We start from the raw sequence: 26,521 nt of genomic DNA, 5'->3' as shown, positions 1-26,521 counted from the left end.
AGCCACTGTGCAGCTGTTCAGCCAGCGATAAACCATGGGCAGGCTGGACTCCCAAGGTCATATCTGTGAAGACAAAATGCATCATTTTACAAAAGCACGATTGTTTGAGTCAGTGTGTTGCAGTGTTTAGAACACAACCACTGGTCACATACCTCTCATTGATTGGCTGGCCCCAGGCAAGCCCCCGTAAGCCACAAGATATCCAGAACGGTGAGTAACTGCAGTGGTGGGGGAATTCATTGTTCCAGGACAGTACTCTGCACTGTGGAGAGCCAGCGCTGTAGAAGAGGTATAAAAATCATTACTATCCCCACTTTTCTGCGGGTAGGGTTAGTTATGGAAGATCTCTTGTTGCTGAGGGTGAGCAGGGACTCCAGGGAGGATCTCCTCTAACACTGCGACTTCCATCCTGGCCTTTAGGCAGCTCTCATGTGTAGCAATGGTCCTCTCCTCCCTTTCCCCAGTGATGCCTGAGTGCCACAGGAAAGTTATCCAGAATGGCACAAGAAACAAAGCAGCTCTGCCAAAGAGATGGTGGCAGCATATTGCCCAGTATCTTCATGAGAGTTTTGTGGTGCTCTCTGAGGCACATGGCCATGAAGTGAGTGAATGCATCGACACCCTGTTCTGCTGCTGTGCCAAGGCATGTGGTGGTACACGCATCACACAGATGCAAGACAGCCTTCTGCAAACTCCCCGCCACCCCGCAAGCGCTGCACACGGAAACAAGCCAGCCTTGTGCAGCCCCTCCCAGGGCCAGCCCACAACATTTTGGCACCTGAGGCAGGGAGCTCAAATGATGCCCCCATACCTCCTTTTCTCCTGCCTGCCTGTTATGTCTCTTGTGCCCTCCTTTCTCCAGCACAGCACTCCACCATCTCTGTGCATCTAGAGCAGAGAGAATAAATATGTACCAGAAGCAGGCACAATTTTCTACACTCTGGGTCCTAGTGGCCCCCCCCCCCCCACAGTCTTTACCATGAGGCGATCTGAGGTGGCTGCCTCAGATCGCCTCATGGTAAAGCCAGCCCTGGCCCCTCCCACCAACAACTCGCTTCTTTGAGTCCTAAAATCAAAGCCCCTCGCCAGGGCTCTCCTCTGCTGTTTCTGCTTCACCACACTCAAACCCTGTGGCTGGCTAGTCTCCTCCTGGGGAGAGAAGAGCTCCTGGCTGCAGGCATCTCTGGTCCTCTACCTAAGGGTCACCCTTCCCCTCCTCGTCCCCGATTTCATCCTTCTGGCATGGGCAACTTTCCACTGGCCCCTGGGCTGCCTTACTATCCAAGGGGGTCTTTGCAGTGGAGGTGAGGTCACCAATCTCCTCCCGCTCTTTATGGAACCGGCAGCTCATGGGAGCAACATCAGAGCAGTGGTTTGCTCCACACACCTGGAGGTAGACTTTCCACAGCTCCTTCACTTTGACCCTGCACTGCAGTGTGTCCCGATCAGGGTTGCCAACCATCAGTAAATTTACGGACAGTCTGTAAAAAATTAGCCAAAATTGGACATGTCCGTAAAGTCCATAAAAAAATGTAGCTGTCTGTAAATTTCGTAAAAATGCAATAAAATTTTAAATAACAGCAATTATTCTATAGCAATTAAATTTGTTCTGTGCTGCTTCTGCCATTTTACTGCAGAGGTTTTAGTTGTTTATTTAGCTCAATGGTTGAGGTGACGTAACATGAAACACGTGATCCATGTGATGTTATCATCTACATGATCCCGCCGAGGACCATGACTAACTAAATGAAAGTGAGTTAAATAGCATATTGTTCTTGTGATGTATGAATGACAACAATTACTTTTCACTTTTGGCCATTTATGTTATCTTAATGCAATATAAAAATTATGTCTGTAAAAAAATGTGTCTTTTCCCATTTTGTCTATAAATGAAATTTCTGTGGGTTGGCAACCCTGATCCAGATCATGGCCCTTTCCCCCCATGCAGTGTGAGATCTGTCCATAGGCATCATAATTCCTACAGCTGGAGCACAGCTGGGACAGGACAGTCTCCTCTCTCTAAAAGCTGATACGATCCAGCACCTCAGAATGGCTCCAAGTGAGGGATTGCCTGGGGCATGGAGCAGGCTTGGTCACCTGGAAGGATACACTGAGAACACTGCATGTGTGTAGCCTAGCAAACTAGAAGGGGACTTTCAAAATTCCCAAAGAACTTAAAGGGTGGGACTGATGGTTGGTCACCTGAGGGTAGGGTAGCAGAGGTCAAACCAATGGCCAGAGAGGTAAGAACAGGTGTTGTGGGATATCTCCGGAGGTCAGTTGTAACACTATAATAGACCAGGGTGTCTACGCGACCACTGCGGCACTGTGGCCAGAGTGCAGCCCGTTGTATGCCCCTTGTGGTGGTTTTTTTTACAGCACTGCAACTGCATACAAAGTCACTCGGCAGTATGTACACCTCAGGAGTTGGAGAGCAAAAAGCTGCTTTATTGTGTAGAAGTTTGCCAGTGTAGATATAATCTCTACACTATAATCTCCAACCTGGGAGCCTCAGTCATAGACCAGGAATCCACTAGGCAAGGCATTGGGTAAACACTGAACAAAAAGATAGTTCCTGCCCCAAAGCACTAACACTCCACGGCTGTGTCTAGACTGGCAAGTTTTTCCGCAAAAGCAGCTGCTTTTGTGGAAAAACTTGCCAGCTGTCTACACTGGCCGCTTGAATTTCCGCAAGAACACTGACGATCTCATGTAAGAAATCAGAGCTTCTTGCAGAAATACTATGCTGCTCCCATTCGGGCAAAAGTCCTTTTGCGCAAAAGCTTTTGCGCAAAAGGACCAGTGTAGACAGCTCAGATTTGTTTTGTGCAAAAAAGCCCCGATCGTGAAAATGGCGATTGGGGCTTTTTTGCGCAAAAGTGTGTCTAGATTGGCCACGGATGCTTTTGCGCAAAAGTGCTTTTGTGGAAAAGCGTCCGTGCCAATCTAGATGCGCTTTTGCACAAATGCTTTTAACAGAAAACTTTTCCGTTAAAAGCATTTGCGGAAAATCATGCTAGTCTAGACGTAGCCCATGTGTCACTGGGAGATAGTATCAGGAAACAAGGAGATAATATTGTTGAAACAGCCAATACAGACGTGTTAGGGAAGGGATAGAACATACTAGCAGAGTGAACGATGCGATGGCAGCCAATGCCATGTTAGCTCAATGTTAGCAAGACAACTCAGTCTCCCCGCTTGAAACCTTTGGCTAGACAAAGTCCCAGTGCAACAGCTTCTCTTTGCCCCACTGACCCTTGCAGCTTTAATGCAGGGGTGCTCACACTGTTCCAGTTGCACACCCCTCCCCCCCCCAGGAACAGAATCTGCCCAGGCCCTGCCCCCACCCTTCTGTCATAGCACAGTTCGGTCAACAGAGGAGCTTGGGCTGAAAGCAGAGCTGGGGGCAGAGCTGCTGATGGAGGAGGAGCTGGGACTACAGATGGAGCTGGCCTGGGATGGAGAGGGAATGAGGGCAGTGCTGGGTTGGGGGTAGAGCAGAGATGTGGCTGCAAGTGGTGTATGGAAGGGGGGTGCTCCCACATTCCCCTCCCTCCCATAGGGGCTGGCTCAGGCCCTGTTGTTCATCCTCCTCTCTCCCAGTGCTTCATAGGGGAATGCCCCATGGTTTGGGGTCCATTGCTTTAACGACTGCAGAATTGACAGAAATGTTGGGTCTTATATTAATATGATGAAATTCACTGACAAAATGGTTGAAACTCATCTCCCACATCAAGGGGCAGAACGGACTTGACTCCAAGCAGAACTAATGGGGCTCAGCAGGGCTCAGCGTGTGAAACATAGGTCGAAGAGTACCCTTTCTTTTTCAAAGAGAAAATGTGGCTGCATGGTTGAGGCACAAGATTAGGAGTCAGAAGATCAAAGTTCTGTTACTGAGTAGTATTGCTTTGGGCAAGTCATTGGGTTAAACACTCTGGCCAGGATCCACAAACAGACTTCTGCCATGTCTGTACTGCAAACTTTTGTTGACACAAGTTACACAGAATTAGTTTATTTTCATCTTGTTTCATTAATACAGTATTAATAAGGGCGCATTGAGACTGCAGGGTTTTTTCAGAAAAACAGCTGTTTTTCCAAAAAATGTCACATCCACACTGCTATTTCGTTCTTTTGAAAGAAAATTGAAGGAATGCAGGGGTTTTTCTGACACTGGTAAACCTCATTCTATGAGGAAGAACGTGCCTTTTCTGAAAGCTCTTTCAGAAAAAGGCGCGTGTGGATGCAGAAAAGGGAGTTCTTTCAAAAGAAGAGGAAAGAGAAGAAAACACAGGAGCCCTGGTGGCCACTCCATCCATAGCAATCACAGCTGAAATGCGAGATAGCATCCATTCCATGTGGATGCTCTCTTTCAAAAAAGCAGATTGCTTTTTTTGATGCACTTTGGCAATGTGGACGCTCTCTTTCGGAAGAAGATTTTTCGGAAGATCTCTTCCAGAAAAGCTTCTTTTGAAAGAAGCCTGCAGACCAGATATACCCATAGTTTGCATTAAATCCAGCAGGTTAGTGGCAGGAGGAAGATTTGGAGGGGAGATGTCTGTGGGTACCATGTACGCTGCAATGTAAGCCCAGACTCAAGTTTAGAATTGCTGAAACTAGTTCTCTCACCTGTGCTGAGGCATCCACACTGCACTACACAGACCTGAATCAAATCAGGCTGTCGCAGGCTTCCTAGCACCCCCTGTAGCCACTGTAGCCCTTACATCATGGTGCCGAGTGGACAAACTTGACTGTCCACCCTGCACGTTACAGGAGGATGTCACTGCCTGCCAACCCAACTTGCTGAGCAGTCTTCTGGGTCTACCGAGTCCTGGCAACCAGAGCCAGCAGCACTGAAGAGCCAACATTTGAAGAAGATGTCTTGCTTGGACTTCCACTTGTGTTTCACGAACTAGGCAGAGCATCCACGAGGTGCTAGTGGATGTCTTGGTAGCCCAGGCATCTCTCGGAGGAGAAGGATACAGACATAGCACACTCCAACTGGTTGATGCTGATGGAGACTTTTGATACAGCCTCTGAAGCCTCCTATGTCTGTTTGTGCTTTTGGACCAGTGCCATAAGCACAGGCTGTTGGGATCACGTTGTCATGCACACCGACGGTGACAGCATTAGGGCCAAAACTTTTGCATGAAGAAAAGTGCATCTCTGGATCTTTGTGAGCCCCTTGCCCTGATTCTCCAGCATCTATGATACATGCATGTGGTTGGCCAAACTAGTCCAGATGCAAGGGTATGTCTACACTACAATGTTAGTTCGAACTAACGGACGTTAGTTCGAACTAACATTCATAGCCGCTACACTAGCGCTCCGCTAGTTCGAATTTGAATCGAACTAGCGGAGCGCTTAGTTCGAACTAGGAAAACGTCATTTTACGAGGATTAAGCCTAGTTCGAACTTACTAGTTCGAATTAAGGGGTGTGTAGCCCCTTAATTCAAACTAGTGGGAGGCTAGCCCTCCCCAGGTTTCCCTGGTGGCCACTCTGGCCAACACCAGGGAAACTCTATGTCCCCCTCCCGGCCCCGGACTCCTTAAAGGGGCCCGGGCTGGCTACGGTGCCCGTGCCAGGTGCAAGCCTGCCAGCACCCAGCCAGCAGACCCTGCACCTGGCACGGCACAGAGCCACCCACCCGATGTCCCCCAGCCCATCCCCTCTTCCCGGGACCAGGCTGGCGGCTCCCGGGAGCTTGCCCGGGACCGCAAGAGGCGAGCACCTTCCTGGGCTAGTGCAGACATCGTGGACCTTGTCCACGATCTCCGCACTAGGCACAGGAAAGTGGCCGTCTAGGGCAGGAGAGCTGCCAGCCTGGCCACCCAGGAGCAGGTGTGCATGAAAATCAAGGGGGTCCACTGAGACCCCCGACCCTGAGCCCTGAGCTTACAATGGCCGTCCTGGGTCAGACGAAAGGTCCATCTAGCCCAGTAGCCTGTCTGCCGACAGTGGCCAACCCTAGGGACCCTGTAGGGGATGGACCGAAGACAGTGACCAAGCCATTTGTCTCGTGCCATCCCTCTCCAGCCTTCCACAAACTTTGGGCAGGGACACCACTCCTACCCCCTGGCTAAGACTACTCCATGGACCCAACCTCCATGACTTGATCTCACTTCCCTTTAAACTCTGTTCTAGTTCCAGCCTTCACAGCCTCCTGCAGCAAGGAGTTCCACCGGTTAACTATTTGCTTTGGGAAGAACAACTTTCTCTTACTAATTTCAAGCCTGCTACCCATTCCTTTCCTTTGGTGTCCTCTAGTCCTTCTTTATGGGAACTCATGAAGAACTTTTCTGAATGCACCCTCTCCACCCAACCTCTGCTTTTAGAGACCTCTATCCTGTCCCCGCTCCATCTCCTCTTTTCTAAGCTGAACAGTCCCAGTCTCTGTAGCCTCTCTTCATATGGGACCTGTTCCCAACCCCTGATCATGTGAGTCACCCTCCCCTCTCCCAGCCTTTCTCTTCCCCTCTCCCACCTCCTTTTCCCAGTCTCCCCCAGTTTTGTTCAATAAAGACAGAGTCAATGTTGGAAGAAACGTTATTTTTATTTTGTACATCAATAAGAAGGGGTGCTAGGGAAGGGTAAGTGGAAGGAGGTGAGGGAGGAATGGGGTACGAGCCCCTGATGGGGAGGACTGGGCTGGCTCTGCGGGCTTCTGGGGGTGGAAGCTCTCCTGCAGCCCTCCGATTGCTCCCTCTCCCCAGATGGCAGCCTGCGGCAAGTGCAGCCGGGCTGATGGCCGAGTGGTGTGATGTGCCCAGTGTGGGTACTCCGGGCAATCCAAGCCAGGACTGCTTTGCAAGCGGGGCACCCCTTAGAACTGTCTGTCCCGGGGTGGGGGTCGGGACCCTTTAAGCGCAGCCCTTGGCTAGCCTGAGACAGCATCTCCACGCTCTAAGTCCTCCTCTGATGCCCTGCCGGCACTGCTTCTGGCCATCCTTAAGCCCTGTTCAGGGTCCACTCAATGTGGACTTGCTAGTTCGAATTAGCAAAACGCTAATTCCAACTAGTTTTTAGTTCTAAACGCGTTAGTTCGAATTAGCTTAGTTCGAATTAACGTTATAGTGTAGACATACCCCAAGTTACTAAAACTATTGGGAAGCTGACTACCTCAGGCTGCTCCAAGTCCATTACTGCGCAGTTTGGCAATGGAAAGTCAGCTGTGGATACAGAGGTGGCAGCGGTTTCAGGGACAGTCAAGTGTGTGCCAGTGAGGTGTGCCTCAGGAGGCAGGTGTAAACAACATTCCTAAAGTAGTGCTGGCTTGAGAGAATGAAATTTCCAGATTCTGCTGAGGCCTGTGATGGGTCTCCTGTGCTCATAGTTCTCTCTCTGCAAGGATCACACTAGTACATCAGCCACAAAGGATACTACTCCACTATGCAGGCTGATTTACGGATGCCAGTGTGGGCTGCATACATCATTCAAAAGCGGAGCACCACGGTTAAACAAGCATTTATGATTTACGTTTTTATTTGTGATACTCACACATTCCGTACAAATTGGCCATACACAGTATAATGAGCCACCTGTAAACAGTAAAGGGGCAGGTGCAAGGTAGTCCAGGGGTGATTGTATTCATGTTCAAAATACAGCTGGGTTTTTTTCTACAGTCCAGGGGGACAGGGAGTGGAATGACGATGTAGTTCTTTGAGAGTTGGTATTACTGTACATGTCTGCATGTCCATAGCTAGATGGAGTTCTGAGCAGGCTACATCAGAAGCTGTAGGAAGGCAGTACTCCATGTGAAAGCTAATGCAACATCCTGTTGATTACCTCATGAATTTTGACCCAGCCCCAGGTTCTGTATAGCGAAAATTTTTCCCATGACAGGTACTCCAGTTAAGTCACGTTTTGAGAAGGAGTGTATTTTCTGGGCCACTAGCCCACTCTATTCATAATTGTGTTGATCAGTCACCATGAGTTTTAAAATCTCTGGCACACTTGCCACCAGCAGAAGAGAATGTCCCTTTACATTCAGAAACCTCCAGGATTGTTATTTCATGAGGCATTTCGAAAGGACAGAGATAAGCTGGTGCCCATATGAAGAGAGATTAAAAAGACTTGGAATTTTCAGCTTAGAAAATAGGAGACTAAGGGGGGATGTGATAGAGATCTATAAAATCATGACTGGTGTAGAAAAAGCGAATAAGGAAAAGTTATTTACTTATTCCCACTATATAAGAACTAGGGGTCACCAAATGAAACTAATAGGCAGCAGGTTTAAAACAAACAAAAGGAAGTTTTTCTTCACTCAGCACACAGTCAGCCTGTGGAACTCCTTGCCAGAGGATGTGGTGAAGGCTAGTGCTTTAACAGGGTTCAAAACAGAGCTAGATAGATTCATGGAAGTTAGGTCCATCAATGGCTATTAGCCAGAATGGGTAAGAATGGTATCCCTAGCCTCTGTTTGTCTGGAAATGAATGACAGAAGAGGGATCACGTGATGATTACTTGTTGAGTGACTCCCTCTGAGGCATCTGGCATTGGCTACTGTTGGCAGACAGGATACTGGGCTAGATGGACCTTCGGTCTGACCCAGTATGGCCGTTCTTATGTTCTTATGAAATTTGTAAACATGTAGGCTACGTCTACACTGGCCACAATTTCCGGAAAAGCCATGCAAATCAGGTAAGTCAGGATAGGGAAATCCGCGGGGGATTTAAATATCCCCCGCGGATTTAAATAAACATGTCCGCCGCTTTTTTTCCGGCTTGGGGAAAAGCCGGAAAAAAAGCATCTAGACTGGCCCGATCCTCCGGAATAAAGCCCTTTTCCGGAGGATCTCTTATTCCTACTTCAAAGGATAAATAAGTAGGAATAAGAGATCCTCCGGAAAAGGGCTTTATTCCGGAGGATCGGGCCAGTCTAGACGCTTTTTTTCCGGCTTTTCCCCAAGCCGGAAAAAAAGCGGCGGACATGTTTATTTAAATCCGCGGGGGATATTTAAATCCCCCGCGGATTTCCCTATCCTGACTTACCTGATTTGCATGGCTTTTCCGGAAATTGTGGCCAGTGTAGACGTAGCCACAGAATGTGTAAATTTTACCTTACCATTATTAGTGCTTTTTCTCTCCAGCTCTCCAATTTTTGGGGGGAATGGCAATACCCAGAATGTCCATCTATTCTTCCATTTAGCCTCACTGTCTGTGTGAGTCTTCCATTTGACTATAATGAGCTTTGAATCAGGTTACCAGTTAGGGCTGTATCTAATATATAAAGGAGAATGTTTGTATGTTTGTGCTCTAATAATTTGGACACTGTAAGACCTACCACAACCAAACTTTCCATGGGATAACCTTTCCTGCAGGAGAAGGTTTTAAGGTACTTTTGGACCCGATTGGGCCCAATCTCAACATGTAAAAATAAAAAATAACCCACCGTGCTGCGCTGCAGGGGCAACCCCACCCACCCTAGGTCATGTGGCCACCACTTGCGGCCCCCAGCACCATCCGGGACTCGCCCCACCCCCTATGCGCACAATGGCTCAGGCACCCGCCCTGCCCCCCCTTGCTGAGGTTACCAGATAGTCTAAAAAAAAAAGAGGACATACTTGATCGAGGGCGGGGAAGGGGAAGGAACCTGCAGGGAGAGGAGCAGGGTTGGCTGGGAGGAAGGGGGTGGCTGGGAAGCAGAGCTGGCAGGGGAGGGCTGGGGGCAGCGGGGCTGGCTGGGGAAGATCGGGGGAGGGGTGGCCGGCAGGAAGCAGAGCTGGTGGGGAGGAGGTTTGGGGGCAGCGGGGCTGGCCGGGGGAGATTGAGGGAGGGGCGGCTGGCAGGAAGCAGAGCTGGCGGGGGAGGGTCGGGGGCAGCGGGGCTGGCCGGGGGAGATTGGGAGAGGGGCAGCCGGCAGGAAGCAGAGCTGGTTGGAGGGAGGTCAGGGGCGCGGGGCTGGCCGGGGAAAATTGGGGGGGGTGGCTGGTGGGAAGCAGAGCTGGTCAGGGGAGATTGGGGTGGGGGGCAGCTGACGGGAGTGGGGCTGGCTGGAGGAGATCGGGAGGAGAAGAACCAGCCAACAGGAAGTAGGGCTGGCGACGTGGGGGGTGGGAGACGGAGTGAATCAGCCGGTGGGGAGCAGGACCGAGCAACGCCAGGTAACTCCAGCTAGTACTCTATTACATAGACATGCCGATTCCTCAGCAGGGTTGCAGTTGCACTTTTCAGTTCTAGGACTCTTTCCCAGAACACGTTTTAAGGAGCTGCTGGCCCTTTACATATGCAGATACAAACAAATGCTGCCCTAAGCAGGCAGCCATTTTAGAGCTGTGTATCTGCTGTGCTGTACGTCCTTCTCTTTCAACTGGTAAGTCTTCTTAGCTCCTCTTTACTTACTCTTTAATATTTCTGAGGGTGGCAGTCACACAAACTCAAGTACCTCCATGACAGTGAATGTCATGAGGTACTCAGCTTGAGGTACTCAACATGAGGTACTGAACAAGTCATGAATAATGTCATGAGGTACTCAACAGGAGCACCTCCATGACACTGAATGTCATGGAGATGAATGTTACTCTCTCAAATCTGTACAGCAGCACACTAGGGACTTCCTTCCACTCCTTTGTATTTATTCATGACTATTTGCATAACCCATTTGGTGCACATAAACCCAAGTCAAGATTTGGCTGACAAAATCTCTTTGTTCTAGGTCTATGCTGCTAACCTCCATCATTTAATTATATACTTAGATAGTGGTTCTTTTTAAAGGTATAGACCAATGTGGTAATAAAAAATTGTTTAAAGAGATAGGTTGGGCTGCTGTTTTTTGTTTAAGTGACTGTGGACTATTGATTCAATAGAAACCTGGCAACTCTATTTTTGCTAATTTCAAACGCCAGGTATACACTGGCAGAGAAAATTGATGTAAGACATGCAGTTGGGGATATAAGTGACTAAGGATACGTCTAGACTACAGCCTTTTGTCGACAGAAGCTTTGTCGACAACAAAGTTTCTGTCGACAAAGAGCGCCTAGACTACATTCAGTTCAGTCGACAAAGCAAGCCACTTTGTCGACATGACAGTATAGACGCAAAGGATAGTATAGATACAATAACGCCTTCTGTCGACAGAACTATGTCAACAAACGGTGTTATTCCTCATAGAATGAGGTTTACGGCCATCGACAAAACTGCTGAGTTCTGTTGATGTCATGTCACAGGTATAGTTTTGTTGACAAAAGTCCACTTTTGTCGACAAAACCCTGTAGTCTAGACATACCCTAATTGACTAGTAGACTATCCAGTAAGCAAGAGCTTATCGGATAGTCAATGCACTAGTTGACTAGTCGCTTCCCCTACTTGCTGCCTCTATAAGAAAGCAGCAGCAAGGTGGGGTGTGTGGAAGAGGACAGGATGCTGGGGGGAGCCGGCTTAAAAGCTGGTTCCCCCCAGCTCCAGGGCATTTCAATCTTTGAAATGCACAAGAGCCACAGCAGGGCTTGTACATTTCAATGGAGGAACAGTGCATGGCACTTCTACCTCTGAAATGTAGCAACAGCCGGTCAAGCTCTTGCTACATTTCACAGCCGAAGTGCCCTTATCAACTAATCAAATAGTCAATGGAAGTTCCTACACGCAATTCTAGCTAGAACAATTTCATAGCCGGAGCTGACATTCCTTACATTGATTTTCTGGGGTGGCCCCACAGCCAGAGGTCGATGGGAGAAACATTCCCCTCAACTTCATTTGCTTCTCATGACTGTGAGGAGTACCATGGTCAATGGGGGTGCCATCAACGTTCAGTTTAGTGGGTCTTTACTAGATCCACTAAATCAAACGCCAGAAGATCTCCACAGCATTGATCTCTGCATCAATGAAGATAAGCCCTAAATTAACACCTGCAAAAGAGCCAGGAGTTTTCCAGAGCTTAAATAACCCCTGGAATGGAATCATAGTTGAAACAGTCCCCCTCCCCCAAAATCTGAAATCCCTACCCTCCAACCCCGGTGGAGAATCCTTGGTAATTTGTTCCAATAGTTAATGACAATCACTGATAACATGTACAACTTATTTACAATCTGAATTTGTCTGGCTTCAGCCATAAGCCATTCCATTTTGTACATGTCTATCTGCTAGATTGAAGAGAGCCCATTTGTTCCCCACATAAATTCTTACAAACTGTGATCAAGTCACTCTTTAACTTTCTCTTTAAGATAAATAGATTGAACTCTTTAAATGCACCACTATAAGGCTTGTTTTCCAATTCTTTAATCATTCTTGTAGCTCATCTCTGTACCCTCTCCAATTTATCAACATCCTTCTTGAATTGTGGACACCAGAACTGGACACAGGATTCCAGCAGTGATCACACCCGTGCCAAACACAGAGGTAAAATGACCTCTCGGCTCCTGTTTGAGAATCCCATGTTATGTATCCAAGGATGGCATTAGCCTTTTTGGCCACAGTGTCGCACTAGGAACTCATTCTTAGCTAATTATACACCTTGACCACCAAATCTTTTTCAGAATCACCTCTTCCCAGGATAGAGTCCCCCATACTGTGAGTATGGACTATGTTCTTTGTTCCTAGATTAATACATTTACATCTAGCCATACTAAAATTCATATTGTTTGCATGTACCCAGCTTAACAAAGTGAGAATGATCGCTGTATATCAGTAACCTGTTTTCTTGATTATTTATTGCTCCCCCAATTTTTGTGTCATGTGCAAACTTGTTCAGTGATGTGTTTATGTTCTCTTCCAAGTCTTTAATAAAAATGTTTAATAGCCAAGGACAGATCCCTGCAGGGTCCCACTAGAAACACACACATTTGATGATGATTCCCTGCTTACCATTATATTTTAGACTGTCGGCCAGTTTTTAATTATTTTAATGTGTGTCATCTTAATTTCATATCATTCTAGGTTTTTAATTAAAATGTCATGCAGTACTAAGTCAGACATCTAACAGAAATCTGTTATGTCAATTCACATATCAATCCAATGTATCTCTTCAAAAATATATCAAGTTAGTTTAATAATATCTGTTTTCCCTAAACACCTGTTGATTGACTTATTTTTAATACCATCCTTTATAAGTTGACAGCCATATCAGTTGCTCTGTTATCTTGCCTAAGGTCAATGTCAGTCTGATAGGACTATAATTACCCAGGCAATCCTTGTTATATATTCGCACATTAGCTTTCCTCCAGTCTTCTGGAACTTCCAGTGTTCCTAGACATGTGAAAAACCAGTGCTAGCAGTCCAGCAGGCTCCTCAGCCAAAACTCTGGCATGAAAATTATCCAGACTTGCCAATTTTACAGTGTGTAACTTTCCTAGCTGCCATTTGATAGCCTTATGCTATAATAATGGAATAGAAAGAGTGGTGTTAGCATCATGTGATGTGACTACATCATCTGCCTTTTTCCCAGTTACAGAACAGGTATACTTACTGAACATGCCTGCTTTCCTGTGTTGTTATTGACAGTTCTAACATTTCTATCGAGTATTGGGCCAATAGGATTCTTTTTGTTCTTAATATTCCTAAATATCTCCTTACTCTCCCTAACTCTGCTGGCAGTAGAGCTCTCACTACAATTCTAAGCTTCTGATTTATATTTACGATCAGCTTCCCCTTTCTTCCATTTGAGACTGCTTGTTTATTTATAGCTGCTTCACTTCATTTACTCAGGCCAGGCCTATACTATAGATTTGTACTGCTATCATTACATTGCTCAGGGGCCATCTTCCCTCCAAGTGGCAGGGCAGCTTCACAGGTGATTAATCAGACCTGCCCAGTCAGTGAGCTCCATGCACAGAGCCCTGAGCCTCTGACTGGCCAGGGCTCATTAATCACTTGTGAAGCTGTCTTGCCGTGCATCTTAAAGGGAACACTGCTCAGGGGTATGAAAAATCAACATCTTTGAGCGATGAAGTTATACCAGTGTTTCTCAAAGTGGGCCTGGGCGCTAGCAGGCCTGCGCCACGTTGTTTATCTAGCGGGACCATAGCCAGGGAGCCTTGCAGTTCCTATTGGCTCCGGTTTATCATTTCCAGTCAAGGGGAGCCCCTGAAAGCGGCAGCCAGAGCCACGTCACTTCCCATAGCTCCCCTTGGCTGGAAATGGCGAAAAAGAGCTAATGTGAACTGCAAGACTCCATAGCTACAATTCCTTTATGTAAACAAAGTGGCAAAGGCCTACTTGTGGCTTTCCAAAAGCGGGCCTGCAGCCCACTTTGAAGAACGGTGAGTTATGACAACCTAACCCTCAGTGTAGGCAGTGCTGTCAGCTGAAGAGCTTCTCCTGTCTACATAGCTACTGCCATTCGTTGAGGTGGATTAAATAAGCTAACAAAAGGTGCTCTCTCATTGGTGTGTAAGAGTGTCTTCACTTACGTGCTACAATGGTGCTATTGCATCAGTACAGCTGTGCTGAAGCAGCATTTTAATTTTAGATTTTCCCTCAGCCTTGCAAGCACCTCCCTCCAAGATCTTTGGACAAATCGTGTATGAAGCTTACCTTGGAGTCATGCAACCTGATCCAGCCAGGTTCACGTTGGGCCATTCACTCACATCAATTCTGGAAAAGTCCTGTTTAAAAATAATGTTTAAAAGTAATTTGAAAGGAAATCTTTGCCAGAGGATGCTGTGAAGGCCAAGATGTAAGAGTTCAAAAAAGAGCTAGATAAGTTCACGGAAGACAGGTCCCTCAGGGTACATCTACACTTGCACCCTAGCATAGGTGTGCGCAGCACATTTCATTAGGGTGTGCACCCAAAGAATTTTTTCTAAATGTGCTTTGACCCCCATTAGCCACACCCCGGCCACCACGCCTCTGACCCCCATTGGCCATATCCCATGACTCCCATTGGCCACACCTCTGGAGGTAACACTCTGGGGCCAAGATGGGCACATAACCAGAATTAAATGGTGTCATGTGACCACCCTCTAAGGACTTTTTCCACCATCCTCCTACCAACAGGGATTAATTTGGCCCCCACCAAACCCCCTCATGCAACTATCCTGCAATTGCATTAACCCAATGTGTGTGACATTAACTTGGGGGCGGAGAAGCTGGGGGAAGTGTTCCCTCAGTTTCCTCCCATGACCAGAATGAATTTTGTGTTGTGCACCAGTACTGAGTTCATGTGGCTTGTTTGGATGTGCCACTGTGGCACCCATGTTATTAATAAATATCTCATAAACCTTTACCTTTTCTCTCTTCTGCCATGTCTCCTCCCCTTGCTCCATCAGCTCCCCTGGTGCCTGCTGCCCCCCAGCCCCTCATCCTCCTCTCCTGTCCTGACTCCTGCCCTTCTCACTGCCCTCAGCCTTCCTGAGACCAGCCCCCTTCCACCAGCCCTTCCCTCCCCTCTGTACCCACTCCTCCAGTAGCCCCACTCTGATCATGTGAGCTACCCTTCCTCATCCCCTCTTCTAACACCTCCCTCTACACACCTGCCCTGCCTCTCTCCTCTGGTACTGGTCCCTCCCCTGCAGGTGTCTGTTCTTCTGCTTCATCCTCAGAATCCCCTGGCACCTGCACCTTCCCTTAGCCCTGCACCCTCCTGGTGCCTCCCCTTTCCCTCACTGCCCCTGCCCCCTTTTTCCCTGGTGCCCACCCCCTCACCACCCTCTGCCCCCATTCCCCTCATGCTGGTGCCCTCACACAAGCCTTGCTCCATCCCTTCCTTCCTCATGCCCACCCCTTCTTTCAAGCCTTCTCCCAGCACCTCTCCCTTCCCCCTCCAACACCCAATGCCTTTACCCTCTCCTCTCCCAGCATCACCCTGTCTCCCCTCCCACTGACACCTCCCCTCCTGCCTTTTTCCTCATTGTCTGCACTTGGCCCCCCTGGTATTTGTCTCTCCTCCATCCTGTCCCTTGGTGCCTTCCCCTTTCTTCTCCTGACCTGCCCCCTCCCCTCAGCACAAGCCCCTTCCTCTCCCACCCCTTCCTCTTTTTTCCCCCCTTCTCCTCCCATCCCCTCCCTTACCTTACCTTCAGCTTCTGCCTTCCTATTTGCGGGGCTTGAGTCAGAGCCGGCCCAAGCTACAGGCCGGCCGGGCCCTAGCCTGGGGCGCCTCAGGGGCACCTTGCTGTGCTGCTGGGCTGGGCGGGGATGCTCCTGGGCGCCTCAGGGGCGCCACGCTGTGCTGCCGGGCCAGGGTGCTCCTGAGCACCTCAGGGGCATCACGCCGTGCTGCCAGGCCAGGCGGGGGCACCCCCAGACACCTCAGGGGTGCTGCGCGGTGCTACCATGCTGGGTGGGAGCGCTCCCTGGTGCCTCAAGGGCACTGTGCTGTGCTACTGTGCTGGGCGGGGGCGTACCTGGGTGCCTCAGGGGCGCCACACTGTGCTACTGGGTCGCACGGTGCTTCTGGGCCAGGTGTGGCTCAGGGTGCGAACATGACTCGGGCTAGCTGGCCCGAGATATTAGGGTGTGCCTGGGCACACCCTTTGCGCACGCCAGTGCACCCTAGTTTGAACTAGGGATGCAAATGTAGGCGACTGAAATTGCTAATGAAGCGGTGTTACTTTGCTGAACAGCTGTTTCAAAACTGAAAGTGCGCGCTGGGGCGTGTTAGCTCGAACCAAGGGGTTTGATTCGAACTAATGTGCACACTTTCACTTGCAAAACAGCTGTTCAGTGGAGTAATGCGTTGGCGAGATATTTAAATCCCCACTTCATTAGCAATTTCGGTTGCCTACATTTGCATCCCTAGTTCGAACTAGGGTGCAAGTGTAGATGTACCCTCAATGGCTATGAGCCAGGATAGGTAGGAATTGTGTCCCTAGCCTCTGCTTACCAGAAACAGGGAATGGGCAACAGGGGATGAATCACTTGATGATTGTCTGTTGTGTTCACTCCCTCTGGGGCACCTGGCATTGACCACTGTCGGCAGACAGGATACTGGGCTAGATGGACCTTTGCTCTGACCCAGTATGGCCATTCTTATGTTAATGTTCTCAGTGAGAAAGTTTAGCAGGTAACAGGGATAATGCTCACCCCAGTCCCAGGTGACACTCTAGACTTGAGTTCCTAGTGCCCTGGTAGTCAGGCTGTGTCTACACTACAAAGAAAAGTCGGGAAAAAATAGGCAAATTCGAACCGCAATTTGTGTATATTTTTCCACTTTTCTTCCAAAAGAGAATTTTCCAACATTTGGTCCATCTACACAGGGCCAAATGTCATGAAAAAAACCTTCCTTCAGAACATCCCTTCTTCCTCATAAAACGAGGTTTACAGGGATGCCAAAAAAGTGTCTGCTTTTCTGAAATTATCTTCAGAAAAACTCTGTAGTCTAGATGTACCCACAATGACTGTCATTATGGAAGCACAATCTAGAGCTGAGACGCAGTTCTGAAATACGGCTTTGCCATTCCAGAACAGAGTGGTAGCAGAGGTCTTATGACATCCTCTGACATCCATGAGGCATGGAGTTGCCTGTTAAAAACTGGTTGCAAGCTTCAAAGCTCCTACCAAAAGGCAACTTCCCTGACCATTAGGGAAGACCGTAGTTTAAGCATTGGGTTCGGACCTAGAACTTGGTTACATTTTTCAAAAGCATCGAAGTGATTTAGGAGCCTATGCCTGATTTTCAAAAGTCAGACACGTAGGTGTATAAGTCCTATTTGGGCACTTTTGAAAATTTACCCACAATTCCCATTTTATCTGTAGACTTAAAAGTCACTTCCCCACATTGTGCATCCTTTTCTCCATTTGTAAAATAGGCATATTGATACTGACCTACTTCAAATGGGCATCGAGGGGCAATCCATTCAATGTTTGTGAGGTGAGTGCTTGCTAATAATTGCAGTGCTTACATGAGAGTTAGTGGATGTAACATTTACACAGATTTATAAAGATATAAAAAAGAGTGAGGTGCAGGAAATTCTGGCTGCCTCCCTGCACTTTGAGAACATTGTTCGTATGGAATACATCCCCCTGACCCCAAAGTGATCCCTGTTCAACACTTAATCAGGAAAAAAGCCACAGGCTCCTCCTGGTCAGGAAGGAAATTGATCTCATCCCAAGTGTGGAAGGCCTTTCAGTCCTGTCATTGTGAGCAAGGATCACCCTCTTGAGCCATCTCTTCCCGTATGTGCCCTGGGGACTAAGTAGTTGTTTTGTTTTCCTGGTAAGATCTCCAAGGGTGTGTCTAGACTACATGCCTCCTTCGACGGAGGCATGTAGATTAGCCAGATCGGAAGAGGGAAATGAAGCCGCGATTAAAATAATCGCGGCTTCATTTAAATTTAAATGGCTGCCCCGATCTGCCGATCAGCTGTTTGTCGGCAGATCGGGGGAGTCTGGACGCGATGCCCCGACAAAGAAGCCTTTCTTCATCGACACAGGTAAGCCTCGTGAAACCAGGCTTACCTGTGTCGATGAAGAAAGGCTTCTTTGTCGGGGCATCGCGTCCAGACTCCCCCGATCTGCCGACAAACAGCTGATCGGCAGATCGGGGCAGCCATTTAAATTTAAATGAAGCCGCGATTAAAATAATCGCGGCTTCATTTCCCTCTTCCGATCTGGCTAATCTACATGCCTCCGTCGAAGGAGGCATGTAGTCTAGACACACCCCAAGGTGCAAGAGAGGGTCCCAAACCCACACTCCAGGCTTGATCTCCTTCATCTATCCCAGACTCTGTGGATGGGTTAGAAATCCACAGCCAGCTCTGGATCAGAACCAGGTCCTCAAATCCAACCTTCTGCCAAATATGGGCATTTGAATTTTTGATCCAAACCTTGCAGTTTAGTCCCTTCCTGAGACTTTTCCCTGCACTCATTGAATTCAATAGCAAAACTTTCCATTAAATACAATAGAGTGTAAGACTGGGCTCTTCATACTATACTGTGCTTTTGATTTCGGTATCTAAAATCTCCAGTTCTCTCTCTTACACACACAGACACACAATCTCTCAATCTCTCTTTGGCTCACATGCTTTCTTGTTTGCTCCACTATGCACTTGCTTTCTCTCTCTCTTTCACTTTCTCATCCTTGCACTGTCTCTCCTCTCTGTCTCTGCCTCCCACTCTCTCTCATTGTTATTTCTCTCTCATTTGTAGGTATAATTTCCGAGGTTTCCGGTGGCTGCAGGCCATGATTTTTGCCATAGAGGAAATAAACAGTAGCCCGACTCTGCTTCCCAACATGACCTTGGGATACAGGATATTTGACACCTGCAACACGGTCTCCAAAGCCCTGGAGGCTACGCTGAGTTTTGTGGCCCAGAACAAGATAGATTCCCTGAACCTGGATGAGTTCTGCAACTGCTCAGACCACATTCCTTCTACCATTGCAGTCGTGGGGGCAACCGGCTCTGGCATCTCCACCGCCGTGGCCAACCTGCTGGGACTCTTTTACATACCTCAGGTACTGCATATTTTTCCACTTGTTTAGCGGGTTACATCTTAGGACCTGTCTGCTCTACAGGCTAACCCAGTCAGGGCACAATGCATTGAAATTATTTTATAAAATAGTGAATTGTTTGTGGTGTGGGCAGAAAAACAAATGTAATGAACCATGCTCGGGAATTGTAATGCGACCTGATAATCCAGTGTTAACATGGAGGCTCTAACTATGAGCAGTTCTGGTAAGGTCTTACAGTACAAAGTGCTATGAGATACACAGCGCTGTTATGTAAGTCCCTGTGATGGGGCCTCCTGCCCTAAGACTCTCCCAAGGGGTGACACTCCACAAACTGACCTCTCCCCAGTAGTCTCTGGTGGCTTAGTCACTCCGGGTCAGGCCCAGTGGCCTACTCTTTCATGGGGTTGGTATACCCTGTCACAGTCCCCCAGCCATTTACAGTCACACACAACACTATCGGCTGGTCAATGTATATGCTGCAGTGCGACCTGTTCCATTCATTAATATGTTGTGTTGTGCGGGACTCAGTGTTGTGGCTGGATTTCACTCTCCAGAATTGCCAGGGCTGTGTGTACCGTCTGGAGAGGTGCAGCCTTAGGCAGTGGCAGTGTAAACTTCCATTTACCACTCTGCCAACCTCCTCTAGCCCTGCCTCAGCAGAAGCACCTTTAGAAGCACAAAGGAGTTCATTCCTTTGCTGCTCTATTGAGACTGCCAACACGAAGGTCATTTCGTACAAACTGCACTGTTATTTTGTGATGTGAACAATTGTGCTGCTGGGAATTGGATTGGAGATGCATCCAACATGTTTCCTAATGGCCACCCAGAAGCCAGCAGATGGCAAGAGCTTCCAGCCACAAGGAACCTGGGTTCGACAGAGCCAGTGATGAAATGTTCATATCCCATTGTCATTCTCTTCAGTGACACAGCCCCCTGAATATCCTTAGTTCAAATAAAATGTTTGCAATTGCCAGACATTGTGACAGTTGGCTCATTGCTATAGCTGGACAATTTTTTTGGTTCACTGGCAATTCTTAAAAATGAAAAAAGGTCAATTTTACATGAAACCAAACAATACATTTTTCGTCTTTTTGGGCTCTTGGAAAACACAGGAAAAATTCACACAGAGTCCAAACAAAATATTTTGTTTCAACCCGACTCAAATGTTTTGGTTTTAGTGTTGGGTGTTTTAACAGAAGCAAGGGAAGATCAGCCTGGCAAGATGAATGGAGGAGCAGGAGGCGCCCTCTTTGTAACTTTTAGGGCACTGCTAGGAGATGTGGCTTTGATCTCCTCCCCCTTTCCTCCCATCCTCCGCCTGATGAGAGGAAAGGATTTGAATGTGAGTCTCCCACATGTTAGGAAAGTGCCTGAGCCACTGGGCTATGGGTAGAGGTACATTTGTATCATGGCGGGCATAGATCCTGTGACTGCCAGAGATTACTGTGACATTTTCTGTCTCAGGGCTGGTCACCTATCAGCAGGCAGCCCTGTGGCTCTCAGATGCTGCTGGCAGACTGGGGGAAATGGACAGAGATATGAGCCACTGGGACATCACTCAAGCTGGGCTCCTGTAGGGGTCCCCGCTGCACTAAGCATAAGGCATTTTTTTAACCTATTGGCTTCTGTGAAAGAAATAACACTGCTAGAAAATCACAGGACAATGCTGTGATCCACAGTGTCAAGTTAGGCACCTAGGCTCACTATGCAATGAGTGGGGAGAAACAGGCATCTTCCAATGGGATCCCACAAAAGCCAGCAAGTTAGGTGGGAGCTTCCTGCACTAGCCAAGGAGAATCCTAAGGCCTGCCCCTTTCATAGAAAGATGTGTTCCTCTCTGTGTGATTCACAGCAAGGCACCCCTCTCTTAGAATCACAGACATTAGTCATCTGCCTCCCTCCGCACAAAACAGTGCTCTCACTACGGGGCTAAAAGTTATAAGGTGGCTCTTAGACGGAAATTATAGTTGGCAGTGATCTTGCATGGAGATCGGCGAGCTCCTGATTAAGTCTGTGTAATGGGATGCAAGGAGGGCAGTGAGAGGGGAAAGACTTCAGGCAGCCAATGATGTAGTAGAGGTTGGCGTGATAATGAAAGTCTGTCAGTGGCACATTTGGAGAGGAACAGTTTGTGTTTTATCTGACTTGATTTATACATTCTGAGTTTCCTCTAAGGACATGTTCTTGATTTTCCAGATTTGGCAAGAAGTGCAGAGCCTTGCTTGTGTGATCCACTGGTGGCACACACCATTTCCCCCAGAATGCATGCTACATGTTTCTGACTTATTTCCCCACATCTCTGACCCACTGGATGTCTGGCCCGCTTACCTAGCTCTGGGGCATCTTGACTGCACCCGTTTCTGCGAGTCATTTGTAACCACAAGAACATGCACCAATTTCAGTTTCCAACTGAAAATGTAATTCAGGCACTGTAAATTCCCAAGTGCCAGTGGTGGGCTGAGCACCGCCATCTGAGACCACACATCCGTGCCTGGGGAGGTGGTAGAATCTCCATCACTGGAGATTGTTAAGAGCAGGTGGGACAGACATCTCTCAAGGATCTAGAGTGCTGGGTGCTGCCGTGAGGGCAGGGGACTGGACTTGATGACCTCTCAAGGTTCCTTCCAGTTCTAGTGTTCTGTGATTCTAGATGATGACACTAAATAAGATTAGACAATGAATCTCGACACAGCTAACTTAACGAGCCATACTGCTTGCTCCTTGTCCTCCTACAGGTCAGTTATGCCTCGTCCAGCCGACTTTTGAGCAACAAAAACCAGTTCAAGTCTTTCCTCCGTACCATCCCCAATGATGAGCACCAGGCCACTGCGATGGCAGATATCATTGAGTACTTTCGCTGGAACTGGGTGGGAACGATTGCAGCTGATGACGACTATGGGAGGCCAGGGATTGAGAAGTTCCGGGAGGAGGCAGAGGAAAGGGACATCTGCATTGATTTCAGTGAGCTCATCTCCCAGTACTCAGTTGAGGAGGAAATCCAGCAAGTGGTGGAGGTCATCCAGAACTCCACTGCTAAAGTGATTGTTGTCTTCTCCAGTGGACCAGACTTGGAACCCCTCATCAAGGAGATAGTCAAGCGTAACATAACTGGCAGGATCTGGCTGGCAAGCGAGGCTTGGGCCAGCTCTTCCCTGATAGCTATGCCAGAGTTCTTCCATGTTATTGGCGGTACCATTGGGTTTGCACTGAAGGCAGGACAGATCCCAGGCTTTCGTGAGTTTCTGCAGAAAGTACATCCCAAGAAATCCACCAACAATGGCTTTACCAAAGAGTTTTGGGAGGAGACTTTTAACTGCTACCTCCCAGAAGGGTCCAAGAATCTACCAGCTCCAGCCTCCATCCACAAGGTTCATGAAGAAGAAAGTGGAGTTGGAAATAGCACAGCTGCCTTCCGGCCCCCTTGCACAGGGGAGGAGAACATCACCAATGTAGAGACGCCATACATGGACTACACACACCTGCGGATATCTTATAATGTGTATTTGGCGGTGTACTCCATTGCCCATGCTTTGCAGGATATATTCACCTGTACCCCTGGAAAAGGCCTCTTTACCAATGGGTCATGTGCAGACATTAAGAAGGTTGAGGCATGGCAGGTAAGTCTTCTTTTCTGTATAGAGTGCCTGTCTCTATGTCCATAGAACAGAGAGCAAACAGGCCAGGCTCCCTCCATTGCTCTCCTGAGAAAGGGTGCCTTTGACAACCTGAAAGGGGAATCTGAGAAGAAAAAAAAGCAAGCAATGCCATTTTTTAGAATTCACTTTCTCAGTTAATTTCTGTGTCTTGTGCAATGCTAGAGCAATTTTGTCCATCAGCCTCAGGATTCATCTCTCCTGGAGGAAAAGAATTTCTGATTGGTTTGCAAATACTCAGTGTTTGTTTTGTTTTAACATTCAAGTCTCTTGGTATTTGTGAATTTACAAAACTTTAAAATGGATCTGAAAAATTTGGTCTAATTTACATTCTCAATAGATAAGAACATAAGAGCATAAGAACGGCCGTACTGGGTCAGACCAAAGGTCCATCTAGTATCCTGTCTGCCAACAGTGGCCAGCACCAGGTGCCCAAGAGAGGGTGGACCGAAGACAATGATCAAGCGATTTGTCTCCTGCCATCCCTCTCCAGCCTCTGACAGACAGAGGCCAAGGATACCATGTATTCTGCCCACTCTCATACTTGGCCAGTGGGCCCCAAACTTTTCACATCATACAGCTCTTTACCCCTTTCCATGCCCCCGCTCCTCATGAGCCATGGCTGGGGGTTGGGAGTGGAGCCGCAGCTTTGGGAGCAGGGCATGCGTGCACAGATGGGGTAAGAGAGCCGAGACTGGGGCTGGAACCATGGTGAGAGTGGGGGCCGGGAGCCAAGGCCAGGGCTGCAAGTGTGGGTAGGGCTGGGGCCAGGAGCAAAGCCACAGCCAGGAGCTGGGGAAGCAGCTGGGGGTGAGGCCAGAGCATAGTTGAGTGGTGCTCCCTCCTCATTCTGCATGGAGACTGGCCCTGGCCATCCCATGCCCCCTGACATTCCTCTGCTCCTCCCGAGGCGGGGCTGGCCCCATTGTTTCAAATGCTGCAGATGCTGCCGTGGGTTTGGCTGTGATGTTCAACAAATACTTTCTAATGACAAATATATTTCCAAAAATGATACTATGTTTTAAAAGCCCCCCTCCCCCCAATAAACTATGCCAGCATTTTTACGTGGCAAATTATTCCCCTGAATGTAAGGAGACCGTTCCACTTCTCAAGATCCTAGAGCCCACATTCTAGCCCAAGCCTGAACGTATACGCTGCATTAAACAGCCCTTTTGTCTGAGCCCTGTGAACCTGAGTCAACTGGCATAGGCCAGCCATGGGTTTTTAATTGCAGTGTAGACATAATCTCAGAGATTTCTGTTTCTCTGCTTTAAGCAAATTTACTGGCAGAGCTGCCAAATATGTCCATAAAAATGTCACAGAATTAATATATATTTGCAAATTATTCCATCAATTCTGTAAACGAGGAGAATAACAAACAAAGGATGCATAAAATAATGAGTTCAGAAATGTTGCGATATTTGTCAAATAGATGATGGGAAAGAAGGCAATCGTTCCACTTTTGGAGGATTTGGCAGGTGCTGGAAAGTAGCCCTAGGACTTTGCAAAGGGTACCAGATCAGAATAGTGGGTACCAATGCTCACCGGGCAGGAGAGAGCTAGGAAGGAAGGAGTAGGTGGGGGTTAAAGCAGAGCATTCGGAAAGTGTTGCAGGATGCAGCAATTGGCAGCAAGTGGGTGAAGCTGTCTATTCAAGTGCATTTCAAATGACAACCACTACATGGTGGTGCCAATTGGCATTTGATATTTGTACCTTTTAAAAAAATCTTTGTCCTCCGTGAATAGCTGTAAATGCCAGGTGTGTGCTGTGTGTACTCCTATTGCCTCAGCATCTCCCTGCAAGATTTCACACAGATACACCCAGAAGCATCTTTCAGATCCTCAGTGAGCATCACAGGTAATGAGCATCTCGAGAAGAGAGAACTTTGGACTTTACCCCAGAAATCAAATTTAATTTCCATGGAAAAAGTCAGGAGCTGTACTACCTTCTCCCAAAAATAATAGGTACACCCCTCAGCCGGACCAATTCTCAGCTCTGGCACAGGGTGCACAGAGCCAGGGTTAACCACTTGGCAAAGTTACTCTGAAAATGTCATACATGCTGTGGTGCTGGTGAAAAAAGCCTCCTCCTCCCCCCTCCCCTCCGCACAGCCACAACATCAAATTCAAGAAAACCTTTATGTCAGAATCAGTCCATTTCACAGTGGTGCTTCAGCTGCCTCTAGCCATCCTCCTTGTCCAGCCACACACTGGGGCTACGTCTACACTGGCACCTTTTTCTGGAAATGCTTAAAACGGAACAGTTTTCCATTATAAGTATTTCCAGAAAAAGAGCGTCTACATTGGCAAGATGCTTTTCCGGAAAAGCCCTTTTTCCGGAAAAGCGTCCGTGGCCAATGTAGACGCGCTTTTCCGGAAAAAGCCCCGATCGTCATTTTCGTGATCGGGGCTTTTTTGCGGAAAAGACTACTGGGCTGTCTACACTGGCCCTTTTCTGGAACAGTTTTTCCGGAAAAGGACTATTGCCCGAGCGGGAGCAGCATAGTTTTTCTGGAAAAACCCTGACAATTTTACAGTAGATTGTCAGTGCTTTTCCGGAAATTCAAGGGGCCAGTGTAGACAGCTCGCAGCTTATTCTGGAAAAGTGCCTGCTTTTCCGGAATAAGTGGCCCAGTGTAGACACAGCCTGGCTGTGTCTAGACTGGCAAGTTTTTCCACAAAATCATCTGATTTTGTGGAAAAACTTGCCAGCTGTCTACACTGGCCGCTTGAATTTCCAGAAAAGCACTGACGATCTCCTGTAAAATCATCGGTGCTTTTCCAGAAATACTATGCTGCTCCCATTCAGGCAAAAGTCTTTTTCCAAAAGACTTTTGCGCGAAAGGGCCAGTGTAGACAGCATAGTATTGTTTTCCGCAAAAAAGCCCTGATAGTGAAAATGGCGATCGGGACTTTTTTGCGGAAAACCGCGTCTAGATTGGCCACGGACGCTTTTCCGCAAAAAGTGCTTTTGCGGAAAAGCATCCTGCCAATCTAGACGTGCTTTTCCAAAAATGCTTTTAACTGAAAACTTTTCCATTAAAAGCATTTTCGGAAATTCATGCCAGTGTAGACGTAGCCACTTAGTTCAAGGTCTTTCTGAATCTGGGATGATAGAGTCAAGAAGGTGTTTAGGAGCCACTACACCAGTGGTTGAAGACGACAGATGATTATAAATTAGCCTCCCAAACCACTGGCGAAGTCATATGTTGGTAACACAGTGTTGTGCCTAAAAAGTCTTGTCTTCATTAAACTGAGCATAAACTTCTGGACTCAGTATCTTATGGCAGTGAACGATACAGTTTCATTTTGTACTGCGTAAAAAAAGTATTTACTTGCATCACTTTTAGTTGCTTTATATTACGTTTTCATTATTCCATTTTTACTGTTAATTGTTATCCATTCAGTATCTTTTGGAGAAAATATTAGATACAGTTCTGACTCCCATAAATTGTACCTGAGATCATGGGCCTCATATAAATACAAGCATTAATTATAAATATGGTGGAAATACACAGATTAATCTAGTGCCTTCTCTGTTCCTGC

At 47.8% G+C, this 26,521-nt stretch overlaps 1 protein-coding gene and 1 long non-coding RNA gene across 8 annotated transcripts in view; one reads left to right on the top strand and one right to left on the bottom strand.

Moving 5' to 3' along the window:
* Nucleotides 1–26,521, top strand: part of LOC102454429 (extracellular calcium-sensing receptor) — a 168,284-nt gene that overhangs the window by 88,636 nt on the left and 53,127 nt on the right. For 6 of the 7 annotated variants that reach the window (XM_075904595.1, XM_075904606.1, XM_075904550.1 and 3 more), the window contains 2 exons: nucleotides 19,019–19,325; nucleotides 22,058–22,939. In XM_075904595.1, the coding sequence (XP_075760710.1) occupies nucleotides 19,019–19,325; nucleotides 22,058–22,939 (1,189 nt within the window). Of the gene's footprint in view, nucleotides 1–12,226; nucleotides 12,332–19,018; nucleotides 19,326–22,057; nucleotides 22,940–26,521 lie in introns of all 7 variants that reach the window. The other variant, XM_075904588.1, reaches the window with a different exon arrangement.
* LOC142819232 (uncharacterized) overlaps nucleotides 22,924–26,521 on the bottom strand; it is a 38,682-nt gene continuing 35,084 nt past the window's right edge. Inside the window, exon 3 of the long non-coding RNA XR_012897031.1 lies at nucleotides 22,924–23,060. This is a non-coding gene — a long non-coding RNA (uncharacterized LOC142819232). The remainder of the gene's footprint in view (nucleotides 23,061–26,521) is intronic.

Source organism: Pelodiscus sinensis, chromosome 1 (assembly GCF_049634645.1).
Source record: "Pelodiscus sinensis isolate JC-2024 chromosome 1, ASM4963464v1, whole genome shotgun sequence".
NCBI classification, from domain to species: Eukaryota; Metazoa; Chordata; order Testudines; family Trionychidae; genus Pelodiscus; species Pelodiscus sinensis.
This window is presented reverse-complemented; position numbering and strand designations above follow the sequence as displayed.